This window comes from Carcharhinus amblyrhynchos, chromosome 6 (assembly GCF_965287045.1).
Source record: "Carcharhinus amblyrhynchos chromosome 6, sCarAmb.v2.hapA, whole genome shotgun sequence".
Classification (NCBI taxonomy): Eukaryota; Metazoa; Chordata; class Chondrichthyes; order Carcharhiniformes; family Carcharhinidae; genus Carcharhinus; species Carcharhinus amblyrhynchos.
In genome coordinates this window covers 70,377,001-70,397,003 of record NC_137329.1, presented here as the reverse complement: position 1 = coordinate 70,397,003, position 20,003 = coordinate 70,377,001, and the positions used below count along the sequence as shown (strand labels likewise).

Sequence of the window (20,003 nt, the reverse complement as noted above, 5' to 3'; positions counted from 1 at the left end):
GCTTACTGTTGTTGACAATTTAAATACCATAACATAGTGAACTGTGAGTATTAGATTCATTGCCGAGGAAGCTATGGGATTACTAATTAAATTTTATTTCTTCTTGGATGTGGGTGTCACTGTCAAGACCAGCATTTGTTGCCCATCCCTAATAGCCTTTGAACTGAGTGGCTTGCTCGGTCATTGCAGGGGGCAATTAAGAGTCAACCAGGGTTCGGTTGGCTAAGTTGACTGGGCGACTGGTTCATGATGCAGAGCAATGCCAACAGCACAACTGAGGATATTCATGAAGGCCCACCTTGCTCCCCACTTGAGATGTCGTGACCACCAGCCTTCTTGTCAACTGAGATTATGGCAACTTTACCTTTACCCAAGAATCAACCACATTGCTGTGGATCAAGAGTCATGCATAGTTTGGGACAGACCAGGTAAAGATGGCAGATTTCCTTCTCTAAAACACATTAGTGTACCAGATGGGCTTTTACAACAATCGATGATAGCTTAACTGTTACCATTACATTGAATTTAAGTTTCAGCAACTGCTATGGTGGGACTTAAACCTAGATCACCAGAGCATTAGTCCTGGGCCTCTGGATTACTAGTCCAGTGATATTGGCACTATGCTGCAATCTTCCTAAAAATGACATAGAAGTCCATTGACTCAGTGACTATGTGACTGAGCAATATATCAACGGATTACTTCTGTCAGAGATTTGCCAGGTCTGTTCAACAATGACAATCCCTGCCCTGCATAACAACTGATTCAATGTATATAATGACTTAACATTATTAATTTTATCCTGCAGCCATCCCACTGGGAATCATTGTCATCCATGGAGACTGTGACTTGGAGACCTGTCGCAGGTACATCGACCGACTCCAGGAGGTAAGATACAAATCCATGACAATATGTGCTGTCAGTGGGCATTTATACATGTTCCCTTTCAACTCTAACTGTTGAGGGACATGCAGAGAAAATTGCAGTTTGATCTCTGTAGAAGGCTCCAGATTGCTGTACTGTCATGGGATTGTTTCTTGTTAACCATGGACATTATAAATTGGGGACAGAAGCACCTGGCCTGTCTGTTTGGCCCTACAATTGTCTTCAGGGGCAGAAGGCAGAATTTCTTTGTGGCCTATCCAGTGATTTATTGAGAGTAGTGAGTCACTATTATTTGCAGCTTGTAACCAATCAAATTCCTTCATTGTGTATAATAATTTGAAAATCTTCAATTTACATGGAGCCAGGTCACTTTATGCAATGTATTCAACAAATTCTGTTAGGCAATGTTAAAACATTGTTTTAAGAGCAGTGATTTTTCTTCCTCAGGACATTTACCCATTAACTCCAGATGGACATCGCATTCACTACCAGGTAAGTTAGCTGCAGAGACAAACTTATTTCAACAGCTTGAGGACATCCTTAAGGGGGAACTCCAATCAATTTTCTTCCATTGCTTCCACCATGAGAGGTTTGTGATGGTCTCATTATGGTGGAATAAAGGACTGGGGAAGTTTTAAGGTGGCTGCATTGGCTGGAATCAATATAAGACACAACAGCATTTCATAACATTTGGAGATAGAGAGACAACAAAGGGAGGAGCTAAGAGTGAAGAGGAAAGAGAGAAGATAACTGAATCAGGGATTGGTATCTGGGTTTGGAACATAGAGATGTGCTGATATTAACTGACAGAGTGTTCATTACTGTTGAGGAGAGAACCAGTCTTTGCTAATAGAGATCATTGAGGTTTACAGTTTAGAAACAGGATCTTCAGCCTAACTTGTCCATGCCACCCAATTTTTACCACTAAGCTAGCCCCAATTGTTCCCATCTGGCCGAAATCCCTCTAGCACCATTTATCCATGTAACTATCTAAATGCTTTTTAAAAAAACAACATTGTACTTGCCTCTACTATTGCTTCTGCTCCTTCCAGATACTCACCTCTTCTGAGTGAAAAAATTGCCCATCTGAACCCATTTGGACCTCTGTTCACTAATGGATGAGGAGAGTCAATTATTTAGACCCTTTGAAGTATCAGAAGCACAAATTATAAACAGTTGAAACGTCTTCATCTTATGTAAATAAATATTGTGCTTCTGACATATGAGAATAGAAAGTCAGATCTGTGAATCAAACAATGTATTCCTTGGAGCTCAGCTGTTATAACCATCTAATGGATTTCCGGGCTCTTGGCCAAGCCTCATTATTCATTCTTTGCTAAGAGCTCAAAAATCAATTGAAGTAATTTCCTTTCACTGAGCTGTAGTAAAAAAAAGGCTGATTTAAAGAAAGTGGAACATTATCAATGGATGGATGTTTATTAAAGCTTTTTTAACATCTTATGGCCACTATATAGTTCACTGATTCTGTACAGTGTTTAGTGGATGAATGGGCATGGTATTGTCATGGCTTGGCATGGGAAGCAAGAGAGGCCATGGGGGTGAGTAGGGGCATATCTTGGCTTGGGGCCTGAGGAGGGCATATCGTACTGACCTTTCATGAAGTGTCCTCATGCAGTGTACTGCAAGACCACTGCCAGAGATTTGCAATATCTTAATCCCTTAAGAAAACTACCATCCCAATGCCTCAATTGCCAGCCTAAAATCAAAGGGCTTTCTGATGTAATGTTTATTTTTCTTCCTTCACAGGATATGGGCAAGACCAGCATTTATTGCCCATCCCTGACTGCCCTGGAGGAGGTGATGGTGAGCCATGTTTCTAAATGCAACGCAGTGGCTCACTGGGCCTTTTCAGAGGGCAGATAGTTACAAGCAAGTGTGTGCCTATAGATTATTTTAGAAATGCACAATTAATTCAAAGGCTCAGATAATTAGAATGTTTCCTTCAGACTTTTACACCTTTGCATATTCTTTCTACAATAAAACTGAAGGGCTTTAGTTACAAAGTGGATGAAATTATTTTTCATGTGTTATAAGTTTGGAATGTGTTATAAGTTTGCAACACATTTGGTCGTACTCAAATTGCTTGTAGCTGACCATTACTTTTATCAGAATGGAATGGTATCTCTTACAGTGGGGGAAACTGGAATTTACCTCTCTGCCCGTTTTCCATAGAGGCTAAATTGTCAACAATTCTTTAGCTTGTCCACGTAATCTAAGAAATGCCTCGCTCTTATTCACTACTGTCCTTCGAGAAGGAAATCTTCCATCCTTATTTGGCCTGGCCTACATGTGATTTCAAACCCACAGCAATTTGGTAGATTTTTAACTGCCCTCTGAAAAGACCCGTTGAGCCATTTTGTTGTATTTAGGAAGGTGGCTCACCGTCACCTCCTCAAGGGCAATCAGAGATGGGCAATAAATGCTGGGTGTCCACAATCTGTGAAGGAAGAAAAGTAAACATTACATCAGAAAGCTCGTTTATTTCAGTCTGGAAATTGAGTCATTGGGGAGGTAGTTTTCTCGGGATTAAATGCTGAGGCCAAGAGCCCTCAGAGAAGGAACTTAAATTAATACAGGAAGCTACAGGTAAGACAAGGGTTCATAAGACATAGGAGCAGCAGTAAGCCATTCAGCCCATAAAATCTGCTCTGCCATTCAATGAAATCATGACTGATCTGATATGATAATACTCAGCTCCACTTTCCCACCTATTATGTATGTTGAGGCATAGCCCCTTTAAGGAAATGGGTCAGATGACCTTGGGGCTAGGGTGGTTTACCTGGGAACGGCCCTGTGAAGGGAGTTGTAGTTTGAAGTGTGCAGTGAATAAGACCTGTAATAAATACCTGCATTTCCCAATGTCTGGCTGTGGTGTGACTTCTTTGGGAAATACACAAGTAGAAAAGAATGTAGCACTGGCGACAAAAGTTGGCGTGACCTATGGCCCGTAAGATGAAAGATTGGGACCTTCGTTGTGGACTGTCTTTTGAGATCCACGGTGCAAAGAAAACCCTCGGAGAACAGATAGGATCACTGGGATAAGACAGCATAATAGAAAAAAAGCGAGTTGGACGGACTCAGGTGCTGGCAAAAATTACAAGTCTGTCTTCATGGCCGTCGCTGGCATTGATCATCGCGGAACAATCGGAGAAGGACCCAGTTGTGGATGACAGGGAATACTGAATGCTCCGGAAGAAGGGAATGTAGGAGCCAGTGCGGGAAACAGGCTTTAGGCCTAGGTTCAGGGTCCAGAAAATTCCTGCCATTGGCATAGTACAATGGTGGGAAAATTTGACATGATAGGCACGTTTGACAAGGAAGCCGAGGTATGGATGGCCTACACCAAACGGTTCAGCATATTTATGACAACAGATCAGCACGGTTGGAAGTGAAACATTTGGTGTCCTGAAGAGTTCACTGGACTGGAAAAACTGACTGAGAAGTTTTTCCAGGAATTGTACTCTGTATTGGAGAGACATTTCACACCAAAACTTCCACTGATTGTGAAGCATTTCTGATTTTACAAGTAGGACCTGAGACCATCACCAAATTCATGGCTACCCTCATGGACCATTGTGATTTTGGGATTTTCTTTCAGGACGTGCTATGGGACCGACTTGTATGTGGCCTCCAGCAGGAAGCAATTCAGTGAAGACGACTGGCAGAGCCGCAGCTGGCGTTTAAGAAGGTTTTCAAGGTTGCGATCTCAATGGAGTGAGCTGCCAGGGAAGCAGCTTAGGTGCTAATGTGAGCATGCACAAGTTGGCAGAGATGCCAAAGCGTCAGTCACAGCCTGAGGAATGCCACCATTGTGGTTGAGGGAAGTCGCACAGAATCCAGTTGTTGGAAGAAGGGAGCTTTGTGCTGGAACTGTCGGAAAATGGGCCACATTGTCCGAAACTGCAGAGCGCCAGTACCCCAGGAGAGAACATAGTCAAAATGATCAGGTTGAAATGCAGAAGGAAGTAGCAAGTGGCCAGAATAGATGAGGCCAAAGAGTCCATGTGAATGAAATAGAGCAAACAGAAAAAATGCAGTTTAAATTAAGCATTTTGTAGGATCAAAGTTGGCACTGGTGTGAGAGGAAGCATGATCCACAGGTGGCAAGATCCTTCTTGAAATCCGGCTGTTTGATGAGGTCTGGAGAGAGGTTAATGTACTTCAAACAAACTTTAAACATACGTGGAGTGCAGTTGCAAAGACAGAACTTCGAAAGTCTAGCTGGAAAAGGTTATTTTTAGATCCCTTCCTGCCGGTTGGAATTTATTGTGTGTGCTCAGTGGGGGAGGGGCTATGGATTTCAGCTCAGTCTGCAAACTCTCTCTGTGTTCTTTTTTTCATGATGCGGAGATGCCGGCATTGGACTGGGGTAAACACAGTAAGAAGTCTCACGACACCAGGTTAAAGTCCAATGGATTTATTTGGTAATAAACACCACTAGCTTTCGGAGCGCTGCTCCTTCGTCAGGTGAGTGGGGAGTTCTGATCACAAACAGGGCATATAAAGGCACACACAGTTTACAGAATACTGACTAGAATGCGAGTCTTTACAGCTAATCAAGTCTTAAAGGTGCAGACAATGTGAGTGGAGATAGCATTAAGCTTAGATTAAAGAGATGTGTATTGTTTCCAGACAGGACAGTAAGTGAGATGTTGTAAGCCCAGGCAAGTCATTGGGGTTACAGATAGCGTGACATGAACCCAAGATCCCGGTTGAGGCTGTCCTCATGTGTGCAGAACTTGGCTATCAACTTCTGCTCAGTGACTCTGCGCTGTCATATGTCGTGAAGGCTGCCTTGGAGAACGTTTACCCAAAGATCAGAGGCCGAATACCCGTGACCGCTGAAGTGTTCGCCAACAGGAAGGAAACAGTCTTGCCTGGTGATTGTCGAGTGGTGTTCATTCATCCGTTGTCGTAGTGTCTGCATTGTCTCCCCAATATACCATGCATCAGGACATCCTTTCCTGCAGCGTATCAGGAAGACAACGTTGGCCGAGTTGCAAGAGTATGTGCTGTGTACCTGGTGGATGGTGCTCTCAAGTGAGATGATGGCATCCGTGTCGATGACCCGGCATGTCTCACAGAGGTTGCTGTGGCAGGGTTGTGTGGTGTTGTGGTCACTGTTCTCCTGAAGACTGGGTAGTTTGCTGCGGACAGTGGTCTGTTGAGGTTGTGCAGTTGTTTGAAGGCAAGAAGCGGGTGTGTGGGGATGGCCTTGGCAAGATGTTCATCTTCATCAATGACATGTTGAAAATTCCGGAGAAGATGTCGTAGCTTCTCTGCTTCGGGGAAGTACCGGACCAAGAAGGGTACTCTGTCCACTATGTCCCGTGCTTGTCTTCTGATGAGGTTTTTTGCTGTGGCGCATCGGAACTGTTGATCGATGAGTCGAGCACCATATTCTGTTCTTATGAGGGCATCTTTCAGCGTCTGGAGGTATCTGTTGCGATCCTCCTCATCTGAGCAGATCTTGTGTATACAGAGGGTTTGTCCGTAAGGGGTAGCTTCTTTAATGTGTTTTGGCTGGAAGCTGGAGAAGTGGAGCATCATGAGGTTATTCGTGGGCTTGCGGTACAGTGAGGTGCTGAGGTGACCATCCTTATCTTGAGACGTATAAGATGATGAATGGGATGGATAGGATAGAGGTGGAGAGACTCTTCCCGCTCAGAAAGGATAGTAGGACTAGGGGGCACGGCCTCAAGATAAAGGGGGGGCGGTTTAGAACGGAGTTGAGGAGGAACTTCTTCACTCAAAGGGTGGTGAATCTCTGGAATTCTCTGCCCGTTGAAGTGGTGGAGGCTACCTCGCTAAATATTTTTAAGACGCGGGTTGATGGGTTTTTGATAAGAGAGGGGATTAAGGGTTATGGGGAGAGGGCGGGAATGTGGAATTGAGCCACAACAGATCAGCCATGATCTTGTTGAATGGCAGGGCAGGCTCGAAGGGCTAGTTGGCCTACTCCTGCTCCTATTTCTTATGTTCTTATTAGAGATGCGTGTGTCCAAGAATGTAACTGATTCCGAAGAATAGTCCGTGGTGAGTCTGATGGTGGGATGGAACTTGTTGGTGTCATCATATAGTTGTTTCAATGATTGTTCACCATGAGTCCAAAGGAAAAAAATGTAACTGATGTATCTGGTGTATAGCATCAATTGAAGGTCCTGTGCGGTGAAGAAGTCTTGTTCGAGCCTGTGCATGAAGATGTTGGCATATTAAGGTGCGAATTTGGTCCCCATGGCTGTTCCATGTGTCTGGATGAAGAACTGGTTGTTGAAGGTGAAGACATCATGGTCCAGGGTGAAGCAGATGAGTTATAAAATTGCATTTGGAGACTGGCAGTTGTTGGCGTTGAGTACTGAGGCAGTTTCAGCAATGTCATCGTCGTGGGGGATGCTAGTGTAGAGTACCGAGACATCCATTGTGACGAGGAGTGCCCCTGGTTCAACTGCTCCATGTGTGCTGAGTTTCTGTAGGAACTCCGTTGTGTCACGACAAAAGCTAGGGGTTCTTTGTACAATGGGTTTCAGGATGCCTTCGACGTAGCCGGAGAGATTCTCGCACAGGGTCCCATTGCCTGATATGATGGGACGGCCGGGTGTGCTTGCCTTGTGTATCTTTGGGAGGCAGTAGGGATCTCCAACGCGGGGAGTACACGAGATGAGAGCACGGAGGGTGCTCCGAAGGTCCATCTACATCTGTAGTGTTCCTTGTTCAATTGTCGGTACGCTTCTTTGCAGTAATCCGTCTGTTTAGTATGTCTGTTCTGTCTGCTGGTTTGATGACAATTTTGCAATTGGTCTTGAGAGCGTGGATGGCATGGTGTTGTGCTTGTGTGATGTTCGGGCTGTCTTGTGAGTGCGGTTGATGCATCTGGTATTATGCACCTCCAGATGGCTTGGGCATAGATGTCAAGTCGAGGGCAGCGGCCTTCCGGAGGAGTCCAATTGGACTTTTTCCCCTTCATTGGCTGTCTCATTGTGTTTGCTGTTGGCCTCTTGGGGTTTGTGGAAGAACTCCCGCAGCCTCATTCGTCTGATGAATTCCTCTGTGTCTGCTGTGAGACTGATGGGGTCCATTTTGGTGGTGGGCCAGAAATTGAGCCTTTGGCTGAGAACTTCGACTTCATCTGGTTGAAGTGTGTAGTCCGACAAGTTGATAATAGACTTCCCTGCGGTGGTACTGTTTTCTACTGTGGTGCCGGGGAGGCTTGGTTGCTGCTGGTGGTGATGTCAAGTTTCTCAAGTTTCCTGTTCTTGGTGTGCATGTAGATGGTGTAGTTCCTTTGTCTCATCTGCTTGGCAGAGTTTCGCAGCTGGTTTGCGTCCTGAGCGCAAGTTGAGAATATGAATTCTATCTTGGTTTCCAGGATGTGGCATTTGCAATAGAGCTGGTGTATGAGGTGCTTGAGGAGTGTGAGACAGGTGTGACGGCAAAGTCTCTTAGCATAGTCTGTGTTATAGGTTGACCTAAGTGAGTTCATGATCTGTAGTCCTTTCGGTACCTTGTCTGTTTTCTTGCATCTTTGTAGAAACTTGATGTCTGTGTCAATATGCGCGATCTTCTTGGAGATCCTCTCCGTTTGGAGCCAGCAGTTTGCGGTGTCAATGGTAGTCATGATTCCACAGTGCAGCAACCGAAGAGGAAAGAGTCCAATTGGACTCCTCCGGAAGGCCATTGCCCTCAGCTTGACATGTATACCCAAGCAATCAGGAGATGCAGCAATACCAGATTCATCAACCGCACTCACTGCCCCGACCATCACCCAAGCACAACGCAACGCCATCCACGCTCTGAAGATCAACCGCAACATTGTCATCAAACCAGCAGACAAAGGAGGGGCCATCGTCATACTGAACAGAATGAATTACTGCAAAGAAGTGCACCGACAACTGAACAACGAGGAACACTACAGACAGTTACTCGCAGATCTGACCAAAGAATACTCTGATCAAGACCTTTGATCCGGACCTTCAAAGCACTTGCCACGCTCTCATCCCACACATTCCCCACGTTGGAGATCTCTACTGCCTCCCAAAGATACACAAGGCAAACCCGGCCGTCCCATCGTATCAGGCAATGGAACCCTGTACGAGAATCTCTCCGGCTACGTCAAGGGCATCCTGAAACAGACACTACGACAACGGATAAATGAGTACCGCTTGACAATCACCAGGCAAGACTGCTCCCTTCCTGTTGGGGAAAACTTCAGCAGTCACGGGCATTAGGCCTCTGATCTTCAATTAAATGTTCTCCAAGACAGCCTTCACGACATATGACAGCGCAGAGTCGCTGAGCAGAAACTGATAGCCATGTTCCGCACACATGAGGACAGCCTCAATGGGGATCTTGGGTTCATGTCACACTATCTGTGACCCCATGACTTGCCTGAGCTTGCAAAATCTCGCTTACTGTCCTGTCTGCAGACAATACACATCTCTTTAACCTATGCTTAATGCTATCTCCATTCACATTGTCTGCACCTTTAAGACTTGATTAGCTGTAAAGACTCGCATTCTAGTCAGTATTCTGTAAACTGTGTGTGCCTTTATATGATCAGAACTCCCCAATCACCTGACAAAGGAGCAGCGTTCCAAAAGCTAGTGGTGTTTACTACCAAATAAACTTGTTGGACTTTAACCTGGTGTTGAGAGACTTCTTACTTCTTTTTTTCACCCATGAAAGGGTGAATTAAGATGGGAAGCAGGAGCCACTGAGGTCCTGCTGCTAATTGCAAACTGCTACTTCTACTTTTGGATTGCTTTTTTTGCAGCTGGAGCTCATTGAAAGGCATTCTGGGACTTGCAGTTAAGCCTGGAACTATCTTGTAGTTTATTCACTCAGTCAAGTGTGAATTGATTTAAAGTGAAAAGCAGCCCAGGGAAAAACTCCTATGTCAGATTAACCTGTGTACACCGTGCTGTTTCTTTCTTACTCAACCAAGGGCGCATTAAAGTGAGAGAGAAGGTTGCAACTTGCAGCTCGGCTGGGAAACCTTTGCTGCCTTTGTTTGCCCAGTTAAGGCTGAAGTAAGGTGAAAAGCATCCATGTAAGAACTCCGGTAAATGGAATCGTGAGATAGCTTGATATGTAGACCAAGAAATAGCGCTCCAGGATGGAGGAAATGGGTAAGCTCACAGGCACTGACACTGGCAAAATGGCAGGAGGCAAACCAAAATCAAAGAGTGGGATCATAGGGGCAGTGGGTGGGACTCTGCCACTCTTGGAGGGGTCCCTGATCAGAGCATGCTGACTGATAGGACAGGAGAAGCTATTATGGAGGCCATGGGGTTCAAATGCTTTAGTCGGAGTAGAGAAGGAGGTAGAAGGGGGGGAGGGGTAGCATTATTGGTCAAGGACTGTATCACAGTGTCAGAGAGGAAGTTTGATGAGGACTTGTCTGTTGAGGTAGTATGGACGGAGATTAGAAATAGGAGAGGAGAGGTCACCCTGTTGGGAGTCTTTTATAGACTTCCTAAAAGTTCTAGAGAGGTTGAGGAAAGGATTGCGGAGACGATCCTGGTTAGGAGTGAAAGTAATAGGGTAATTGTCATGGGGGACTTTAACTTTACTAATATTGATTGGAATTGCTATAGCTCTAGCTCGTTAGAGGGGTCAGTTTTTGTACAAAGCGTGCAGGAAGGTTTTTTGACTCAGTATGTAGATAGGCCAACTAGAGGTGAGGCTATATTGGATTTGGTGCTGGGAAATGAGCCAGACCAGGTGCTAGACTTGGAAGTTGGTGTGCATTTTGGTGATAGTGACCACAATTCGGTTACGTTCACCTTAGTGATGGAAAGGGATAGGCATGAACCTCGGGTCAGTAGTTTTAGCTGGGGGAAGGGTAATTATGAGGCTATTAGGAGAGAATTAGGAAGCATAGGTTGGACTAGGAGATTACAGGGACTGGGAACGTCCAAAATGTGGAGTTTTTTCAAGGAGCAGCTACTGCAAGTCCGTGATAGGTATGTCCCTGTCAGGCAAGGAGGATTTGGTAGGGCTAGGGAACCGTGGTGCACTAAAAAAGTTGATTCGTTGGTTAAAAAGAAAAAGGAGGCTTATGTTCGGATGAGGCTTGAGGGCTCAGGTAGTGCATTAGAAAGCTTTAGATTGGCTAGGAGGGAGTTGAAGAGTGAGTTAAGAAGGGCTAAAAGAGGACATGAGAAGACTTTGGCTGATAGGATTAAGGAGAATCCTAAGGCATTCTATAGGTATGTCAAGAACAGAAGGTTGGTTAGGGCAAGATTAGGGCCAGTTACAGACAGTAGAGGGAAGTTGTGTGTGGAACCGGAAGAGATTGGAGAGGCATTGAACCAATATTTCTCTTCGGTGTTCACGCAAGGGGACATGGATATAGCTGAGGAGGACACTGGGTTGCAGGGGTGTAAAATAGACAGTATTGCAGTTGATAAGGGGGATGTGCTGGATATTCTAAGAGGGTTTGAAAATAGATAAGTCCCCTGGTCCGGATGGGATTTACCCTAGGATTCTCTGGGAGGCAAGAGAGGTGATTGCAGAGCCTCTGGCTCTGATCTTCAGGTCGTCGTTGGTCTCTGGTATAGTACCGGAAGATTGGAGGATAGCGAATGTTGTCCCATTGTTTAAGAAGGGGAACAGAGACTTCCCCGGGAATTATAGACCGGTAAGTCTTACTTCTGTTGTGGGCAAGGTTTTAGAAAAAATTATTAGGGATAGGATTTATAGTTATTTGGAGAGTAATGAATTGATTGGAGATAGTCAGCATGGTTTTGTAGCGGGTAGGTCGTGCCTTACTAACCTTATTGAGTTTTTTGAGAAAGTGACCAAAGAGGTGGATGGGGGTAAGGCAGTTGACGTGGTATATATGGATTTTAGTAAGGCGTTTGATAAGGTTCACCATGGTAGGCTTCTGCAGAAAATGCAGATGTATGGGATTGAGGGTAGTCTAGGAAATTGGATCAGGAATTGGCTAGCAGATAGGAGACAGAGGGTGGTGGTTGATGGTAAATATTCGTCATGGAGTTCAGTTACAAGTGGTGTGCCTCAGGGATCTGTTTTGGGGCCACTGCTGTTTGTAATTTTTATTAATGATCTGGATGAGGGTATAGTTGGGTGGATTAGTTAATTTGCTGATGACACCAAAGTCGGAGGTGTGGTAGATTGTGAGGAAGGGTGTCATAGTTTGCAGGGAGACTTAGACAGGTTGCAGAGCTGGGCCGAGAGGTGGCGGATGGAGTTTAATGCGGAGAAGTGTGAGGTAATTCACTTTGGTAGGAATAACAGATGTGTTGAGTATAGAGCTAACGAATAGCGTGGATGAACAGAGGGATCTAGGTGTATGTGTACATAGATCCCTGAAAGTTGGGAATCAAGTAGATAAGGTTGTTAAGAAGGCATACAGTGTCTTGGCGTTTATTGGTAGGGGGATTGAATTTAGGAGTCGCAGCGTCATGTTGCAACTGTACACAACTCTGGTGCGGCCGCACTTGGAGTACTGTGTGCAGTTCTGGTCCCCACATTACAGGAAGGATGTGGAGGCTTTGGAGAGGGTGCAGAGGAGGTTTACCAGGATGTTGCCTGGTATGGAGGGGAGGTCCTATGAGGAGAGACTGAGGGATTTGGGGTTGTTTTCGCTAGAAAGAAGGCGGCTAAGAGGGGATCTTATTGAAACATATAAGATGATTAGAGGTTTAGATAGGGTGGATAGTGATAGCCTTTTTCCTTGGATGGAGAAAGCTAGCACGAGGGGGCATGGCTTTAAATAAAGGGGTGGTAGTTATAGGACGGATGTCAGGGGTAGGTTCTTTACCCAGAGGGTGGTGAGGGATTGGAATGCCCTGCCTGCTGCAGTTGTAAATGCGCCTAGTTTGGGGGCGTTTAAGAGATCCGTGGATAGGTTTATGGACAAAAAGGGATTGGTTTAGATTAGTGGGTCATTGTTTTTTTTTAACTGGTCGGCGCAACATCGTGGGCCGAAGGGCCTGTTCTGCGCTGTAATGTTCTATGTTCAATGTTCTATGCTAAGATTAAACAGTAAGTTGGACCGGTGGGCCACTTAGTTGCAGGCCAAGATAGACGAGCTGAGAGAGGAGCTTAGATCTGCTGTTAAATCTCTCATGTGTCACTGTCGTCCACAAAAACTGCTAGAAAGATCTTGAAGACTCGGAGGCATTTAGTGGAAACACTATCTCGGAGCTGAAGAGCCAAGTTACTCATTTGACATTGGAGGTTAAGTCCCTAAGGAAGAAATGTGATGAGATGGAAGGATGCCAAAAATGAAATGACATCCATCTGATAGGCCTTCCAGAGGGAATTGACAGCCCAAATATCACAGACTTTGTTGCCCAGATATTGAAGAATGTGCTAGAACTTGAGGATGAGCCGCTTCTGGTTGGCGCACACAGAGTATCACAAGCAAGGCCCAGACCGGGAAAAGCTCCTCAGCCCTTTATTGCACAAGTGTATTACACCTTGGCACGAGACAGAATCCTGTGGCAAGCAGCACGGGCTACCACTCTGAAATACCAGAAAAATAAGCTGTTGATATTTCCAGACTTTACCCTGGCAGTGGCAAGAAGAAGGGCAGCCTTCGCTGATGTCAAACGACTTCTGCGTGATGTCCTGGGGTCAGGTTCGGGCTTCGCTTTCCAGCCTGTTTGAGGATTACTCTCAACAATGGAACCGAGCACAAGTTCATGGATCCAGTGGCGGTGATGAAATTTGTGGACAGACTTTTAAATCAGGTGAATACATGGCGGATATAAACTGATATAAGTTTTTTATGAACCTACATGCAACACCTGGATCAAGTTGGCCAGGAAAGGGTAATGTGTTTTGTGACTGTTAGGTTAATTGTTAAGTGTTTGGTATTTCTACAGACCTTTTCAGATTATAGCACCTGTGACTGCGATGGGAATAGAGGTGGAGGTTGTGTCCCATGCGGAGTGCTGCGAAGGCACCACAATAAGGAAATTGGAAGCACAGGTACCCTGTTTGGGGGATTTGGTCTGTGTGGATGTTTCTGTGTCTTTGCTATGTTTTTTTCTCTATGGGTGTGCTTTGGCCACTTTCTAGCCCTCCCTCTCTTTCTCATTGTTCCCTGTGGCCGGTGGGATGGTGGGGCCTTGGCGTTTGGCATCTGCTGATATCAGCAGTTGGGTGGAAACTCCCCAGTAAGGAGGGAGACCACACTACTGTTAGGAATATGCAATTCTGGTAGGAGGCCCTTAAGCTCCAACCTCAAAGCGATCAATTTCATAGCTGGAATGTCAGGGGATTAAATCATCCTGTTAAGCGTGCTAATATATTTCAGCATCTTTGACAACTGGGACCTATATGCATTTCTCCAAGACACCCACCTGAGGTCAGTAGACTATTTTAGGCTTTGTAGAGTATGGGGTGTCAATGCTTTCACTCAACTTTTCACATCAAGGCACGGGGGGGCAATCCTAGTCCACAAGTCCTTAACCTCGGTAGTAGCCAATGTCATTTCTGACTCAAATGGCCGATACGCCATTGTCTTGGGTAAATTACATGGGACACTCCTGGTGTTAGCCAATGTGTATGCCGCAAACTGTGACTGAAAACTTTCTCTGATGGTTTTTCACGCTACTTCCAGATATGAATTCACATCAGTTGATACTGGGCGGAGATTTCAACTGTTGGTTGAATCCTGCCCTGGACTGCTCCTCCACCAGGACCGCTGTATATTGCAAGTCAGCAGAAACTATTAAACAGTTTCTCACAGAATACGTGGTGTCAGATCCATGGAAGTTTCTTAACCCGACCAGTAGGGAATATTCTTTTTTCTCACCAGCCCACTGAATGTATTTGTGTATAGATTATTTTTTGATAAACAGTAAGTTGCTCCCAGCTGTGCACTCATGCTCCTACAAAACCATTGTAATCTCGGATCATGCTCCCTTGACAGTGGAGTTGGTAGTGGGGAGGAGCGTGGGCCCTCGCATGCCTTGGCAATTTAACACTTGTCTGCTCTCTGATGATGAATTTGTTAGATTTCTGTTAACCCAGATCGATGATTTCTTAGAGTTTAATAATGCTCCAGAAGTCTCGGCAGCTATCTTATGGGAGACATTGAAGGCTTATTTAAGGAGCCAGATCATATCTTATTCAGCACATGAGGCAAAGCAGAGGAATAGGAGGTTATCAGAATTGCTAGGGCACACCGTCCAAGTTGATGCCACATACGCTGTGGGCCCGTCCCCAGAGGTATATAAGGAACGTTTTCGACTACAGTCAGATTTTGAGACCTTGTCCTCACATCAACCGGAAGAGATGCTGTTCAAATCTAAGTATACACACTATGAGCATGGGGACAAGGCAAGTAAGCTACTAGCTCATCAGCTGTGCTAATTCTCCACCAAAAATCTAATACCACAAATGCAGACTCCAAATAGGGCCTCTACTGATCCATAGTGAATAAATTAACTGTTTAGTGACTTTTACCCTCTATATCTCAGAAAGTACCACCAATGAGGCAGATTTTCAGGAATTGTTTGGGGCACTGAACCTCCCCGCAGTAGACAGGGGAGAGGCCACAGCACTGGAGAAACCAATCAATGTTGAAGAAATTGAAAAACCAATCAATGTTGAAGAAATTGTTAGGGCGGCCAGAACTATATCAAGTAGGAAATGTCTGGGACCAGATGGGTACCCCATTGAACGCTACAAAAAATTTATGGACAGATTGGTTCCCCTGTTACTGTGCATGATCCATGAATCATATGAGAACCGCTCTCTCCCACAGATTTTGAGGCAAGTGACAATTTCACTTATCCTTAAAAAGAATAAGGACCCACAAATCTGCAGCTCTTATAAACTGATCTCATTGCTGAATGTGGATCTCAAACTGATCTCTAAGATTCTAGCCATTTGCTTGGAGGACTTTTTGACCTCTGTCATCTCGCTTGATCAGACTGGGTGCATTAAAAATAGATATATGTACTCAAATATTCGGCAGTGTTTAATATTATGTATGCGCCTGCCACCTCCAAGCTACCAGAGATATTAATCTTGCTGGAGGCTGAAAAAGCGTTTGATCAGTTAAATGGGATTATGTTCTCAGGAGGTTCAGGTTCGGCCCAAAACTCATCTTCTGGATTATAAAACTGTACTCCGTCCCTCTAGCCTCAGCCTGGACAAACGATGTGCATTTAGCTTTTTCCCTTTGTCCCAGGGCACTGAGCAAGGATGCCCCCCTCCCCCTGTTATTTGCCACTGCTATTCAATCTCTTGCTGCGGCTTTTCACAACAGCAAACGAGTGGTGGGATTGGTCAGGAGGGAATTGAGCGGAGACAATCGCTGTATGTGGACGACCTATTATTGTATGTCAGCGACCTGTCCAATTCGATCTCCAAAGTCTTATCTATACTAGAGAGGTTTGGTTGCTTTTGGGGTACATTAAGACTGAGCTCCTTCCTTTGAATGCAATGCTCATAGCCTCACGCTCCACACCCTGACTTTCAAGGTTGTCACTAGACAGTTTACTTATTTGGGAGTGCAAGTGACTGGCAAATTTAGCAGGCCCTTGGAGCTAACTTTGCTCCATTCACAGGGCAGACAGAAGAGAACCTCAAATGTTGGTCCATCCTCCCGTTATCGTTAGTGGGCCATATCAATGTAATGAAGTTGTGCATATTACATAAATTTTTAGATCTCTTTCAGTGCATCCCAGTGTTCATCCCCAAATCTTTTTTTCACAGAATTGATTGGTTCATTTCAAGCTTTCTGTGGAATAGGAAACACCCAGAAATGCAGAAGACAGTCTTGCAAAGCCTTAACGGGAGAGGGTATGGGATTGCCCAATTTTCTATTTTATTATTGGGCAGCCAATATGAGAGCAGTAGTCTGTTGGGTGCACAGAGAGAGAGGCAACAGGAGGTTCCTTGATGGCTGTAGTCAGAATCCTCCTTCTGTGCTCCGTCTTCCCTGGGTGCCTTAAGATGTTCCCCAGTAAATTTCCCCTCTTCCCAGTATACTAGGAATGCACTTGTCAAATCTATTAGAATTTGAGCGCAATTTAGATGCCATCTTGGTTTCAGGTCTGATCGCTGGCCTTCTCAGTATCAGCTAACCATTTTTTCCCTCTGTCTGTTTTGGATGGTGCCTTCAACATATGGGCCAAGTACAGGATCAGAACATTCCAGGACTGATATGTGTTTGCTTCATTCCAGCAGGTGGTGGATATGTTTGCTCTTCCTGCAATGCTTTTTTTCAGATATTTGCAAATTCAAAACTTTGTGCGTAGGGCGGACCCCCAATTTCTGACGCTCCCACCTCATGTCTCCATTGACATCTTCTTAGTGCCTTCTATTACTATGTGTGGTACATTTCTGTTCTTTATACTTAAATTCTATTCCAACAAAACTCTCCACAGTGTTTAAATCTTTATGGGAACAAGATCTGGGGGAGGAGTTCTCCGAGGAGGATTGGGACATGGTGCTGCATCGAGTACACTCCTTCTCAATATGTGCCAAGCTGGGTGTGATACAATATAAACTCCTTCACAGAGCATATCTAACTAGGATTAGACTCTCTAGAATGTACCCAAGCACAAGCCCCATTTGTGAACGGTGCCAGCAAGCTCCCGCCATCCTTTTATGTATATTCTGGGCTTGCCCATCGCTGGAGATTGATATTTGAGACAATTGTGGCAGCGCTAGATCGGGACATAAGTGCACCCCCCCAGGCTGCTTTGTTTGGGGTTGTGCCTTTAAATCCACCACTGCACACCTGGCAAAACGACTAATCGTATTTAGATGGAAATCAATTGCACCCCTGACGCACTCACAGTGGGTGAAGGAGGTGGTAGATATCATTAAGCTGGAGAAGATGAGATGCACGCTGCATGGGTCCACTGCTATAAAACCTGGAAACTATTTATAGTGCATGTTGGGATGCTGCAGTTGGAGCCGGATGAGTAGGTACCCATGAAATCCACTATCACCTGTTGGATCAACATGAAAACGTAGGTGCGTTACCCTGGCTGTCGTTGCCTTGTCACAAAGAGATTATCCAAATCACGTATTTATCACAAGATGATAAGATAACAGCTGCTAAGGTAAACCTGCTTCATCATTGCACCCAATGGCCCTGGGACCCAGTTGCTCCCACAGAACACCCCTCCCCAGATTGTTGGACACATCCTAACCCTTTACCCAAGTATGCCCGCCCAGCCTGCCGAGGTGTGGGCACCAACATGAGGACTTTTCTCTTTTCCCTCTCACTCTCTTTCTTCTCTCTCCTTCACTGTCTCTCTTTCTTTTCTCCACTCACTAGTTTATAGCCTGGGCTGCTTGGGCGCTCAGTTGATTCTCCAGTGGTGTTCCTCTACCTTTTTGTTTTATATTATCACTGTCATTCCCGGTGCAATTAGATGGGACTTGGGCGGGGTGGGTGCTGGGGATACCAGGGGCTTGTCCCCTGGCTACAGGGACCCCTGAGCCCAATCGTGTTGGAATGTACATGCGAGTCTGTGTGAATCTGTAAGTGTGTTTGCTGTGTGAAATAAGAAAATTTTCAATAAACATATTAAAAAAGTTAATCATTTTGTCTGTGCAAGGTGAAACAGACTGGTTCTGGGTGATGCCCACGGTAGAAGGGAAACAACTGAAGATGGACATGGACATGGGGACTCAGTCCAGTGAAAGGAAATCAGCTGGCCTGAGACGCTTCGTTGTATGGTGTGAGAGCAGTGCTCTCCCATGTGACGGCAAATGAGAAATACAGGCCCATCGCATCCACGTCTAGGTCATTCTCTGAAATGGAAGAAAACTACCCACCAATAAAGAAGGATGCACTCAACATAATTTTTGGGATAATCAAATTTCACCACTATCTGTGTGGTAGAAAGTGGGTCTTACTAACGGACCACAGACCAAAGTTTTGGGACCTCACTCTGGGATTCCATCTACATCCGCAGTTTGGCTACAGGTGTGGGCATTGATATTATTGGGCCATGAAATCCGCCATCACCATGAAAATGTAAGTGCATTATCCCGGCTGTCATTGCCTTGTCTCAAAGAGGTCACAGACGTGATTATCTGAATCATGTACCTATCACAAGATGATAAGGTAACAGCTGCTAAAGTAAAAAAAACACTCAAAATGATCCCATCCCTTGTTGGTAGACCTCACCCATAAGAGAAAAACAAGCTGACAGAAGAATCCGGAACTAAAGCCATATCTAAGCCGGCAGTGGCAGTTGTTGGTGCGGGACAGTTGTTTGTTGTGGCACTTGCGGGCTGTCATTCCCCCTTGAGCAGTTTTGGAGAAACTGCACGGATACTCAGGAGTGGTGTGGATGAAAGAGATAGCCTGCATTTATGTATGGTGGCCAAAGGTCGATGCGAATGTAGAGAAGAAAATGGACTCTTGCTTATCGTGTTCCAAAATTCAGAAAGTATCATCCGCTTCACCATTGTGCCCATGGGAATGGCCAAAGGGGCCTTGAGAGTGTGGCACTTAGATTTTGCAGAAGGCCATATATTACTGGTGGCCGTCAACATACACATAACTTAAGTGACAACAGTTTATTTCATGGGACTTTGAAGAGTACATGAAACTATATGGAATTTGTCAGGTAAAGTCTGTGTCCTATAACCAGAGACAAATGGTTTAACATTTTGTACAGTTTGTTGAACACTCCCTGGAGGAGGCTTTGTGGCGGAGGGGTCATTAATGCAAAGATTAAGCCACTTCTTGACGGTGGACATGAACGCCACCCCGTGCAACTACAAAATGCTCCCCAGAGGCATTGATGTTTAGGAGACAGTTGTGTGCAACATTTGACCTATGGAGGCTTGATGAGACTAGAGTGGTGGAGACGAACCAGGAGGCACAAATGGCTGTTGGACAGAACATGCCAAGCTGAAGGCATTGCAGAAGGGTGAGTTGGTACTTGCCAGGAACTACACTTAGGGGGAGAAGTGGATTCCGGTCACAATTGTAGCTAAGACGGGTAGTTGTCCTACACAGTGGACGAGTTAGTTTGACAATGGCATGCAGACCAATTGCTTGTGGCTTCAAATGAAGGGATGGGACCCTATGAATAATTTTAGAAGCGTTCTGGATGGCGCCAGTGGGGGTACCAGGAAGGGAAGG

At 45.3% G+C, this 20,003-nt stretch overlaps 1 protein-coding gene across 1 annotated transcript in view; it reads left to right on the top strand.

Annotated features, from left to right (window-relative positions):
* Nucleotides 1-20,003, top strand: part of dgki (diacylglycerol kinase, iota) — a 265,844-nt gene that overhangs the window by 105,494 nt on the left and 140,347 nt on the right. Inside the window, exons 19-20 of the mRNA XM_080191667.1 lie at nt 807-886; nt 1,331-1,375. Of these exons, the coding sequence (XP_080047793.1) occupies nt 807-886; nt 1,331-1,375 (125 nt within the window). The remainder of the gene's footprint in view (nt 1-806; nt 887-1,330; nt 1,376-20,003) is intronic.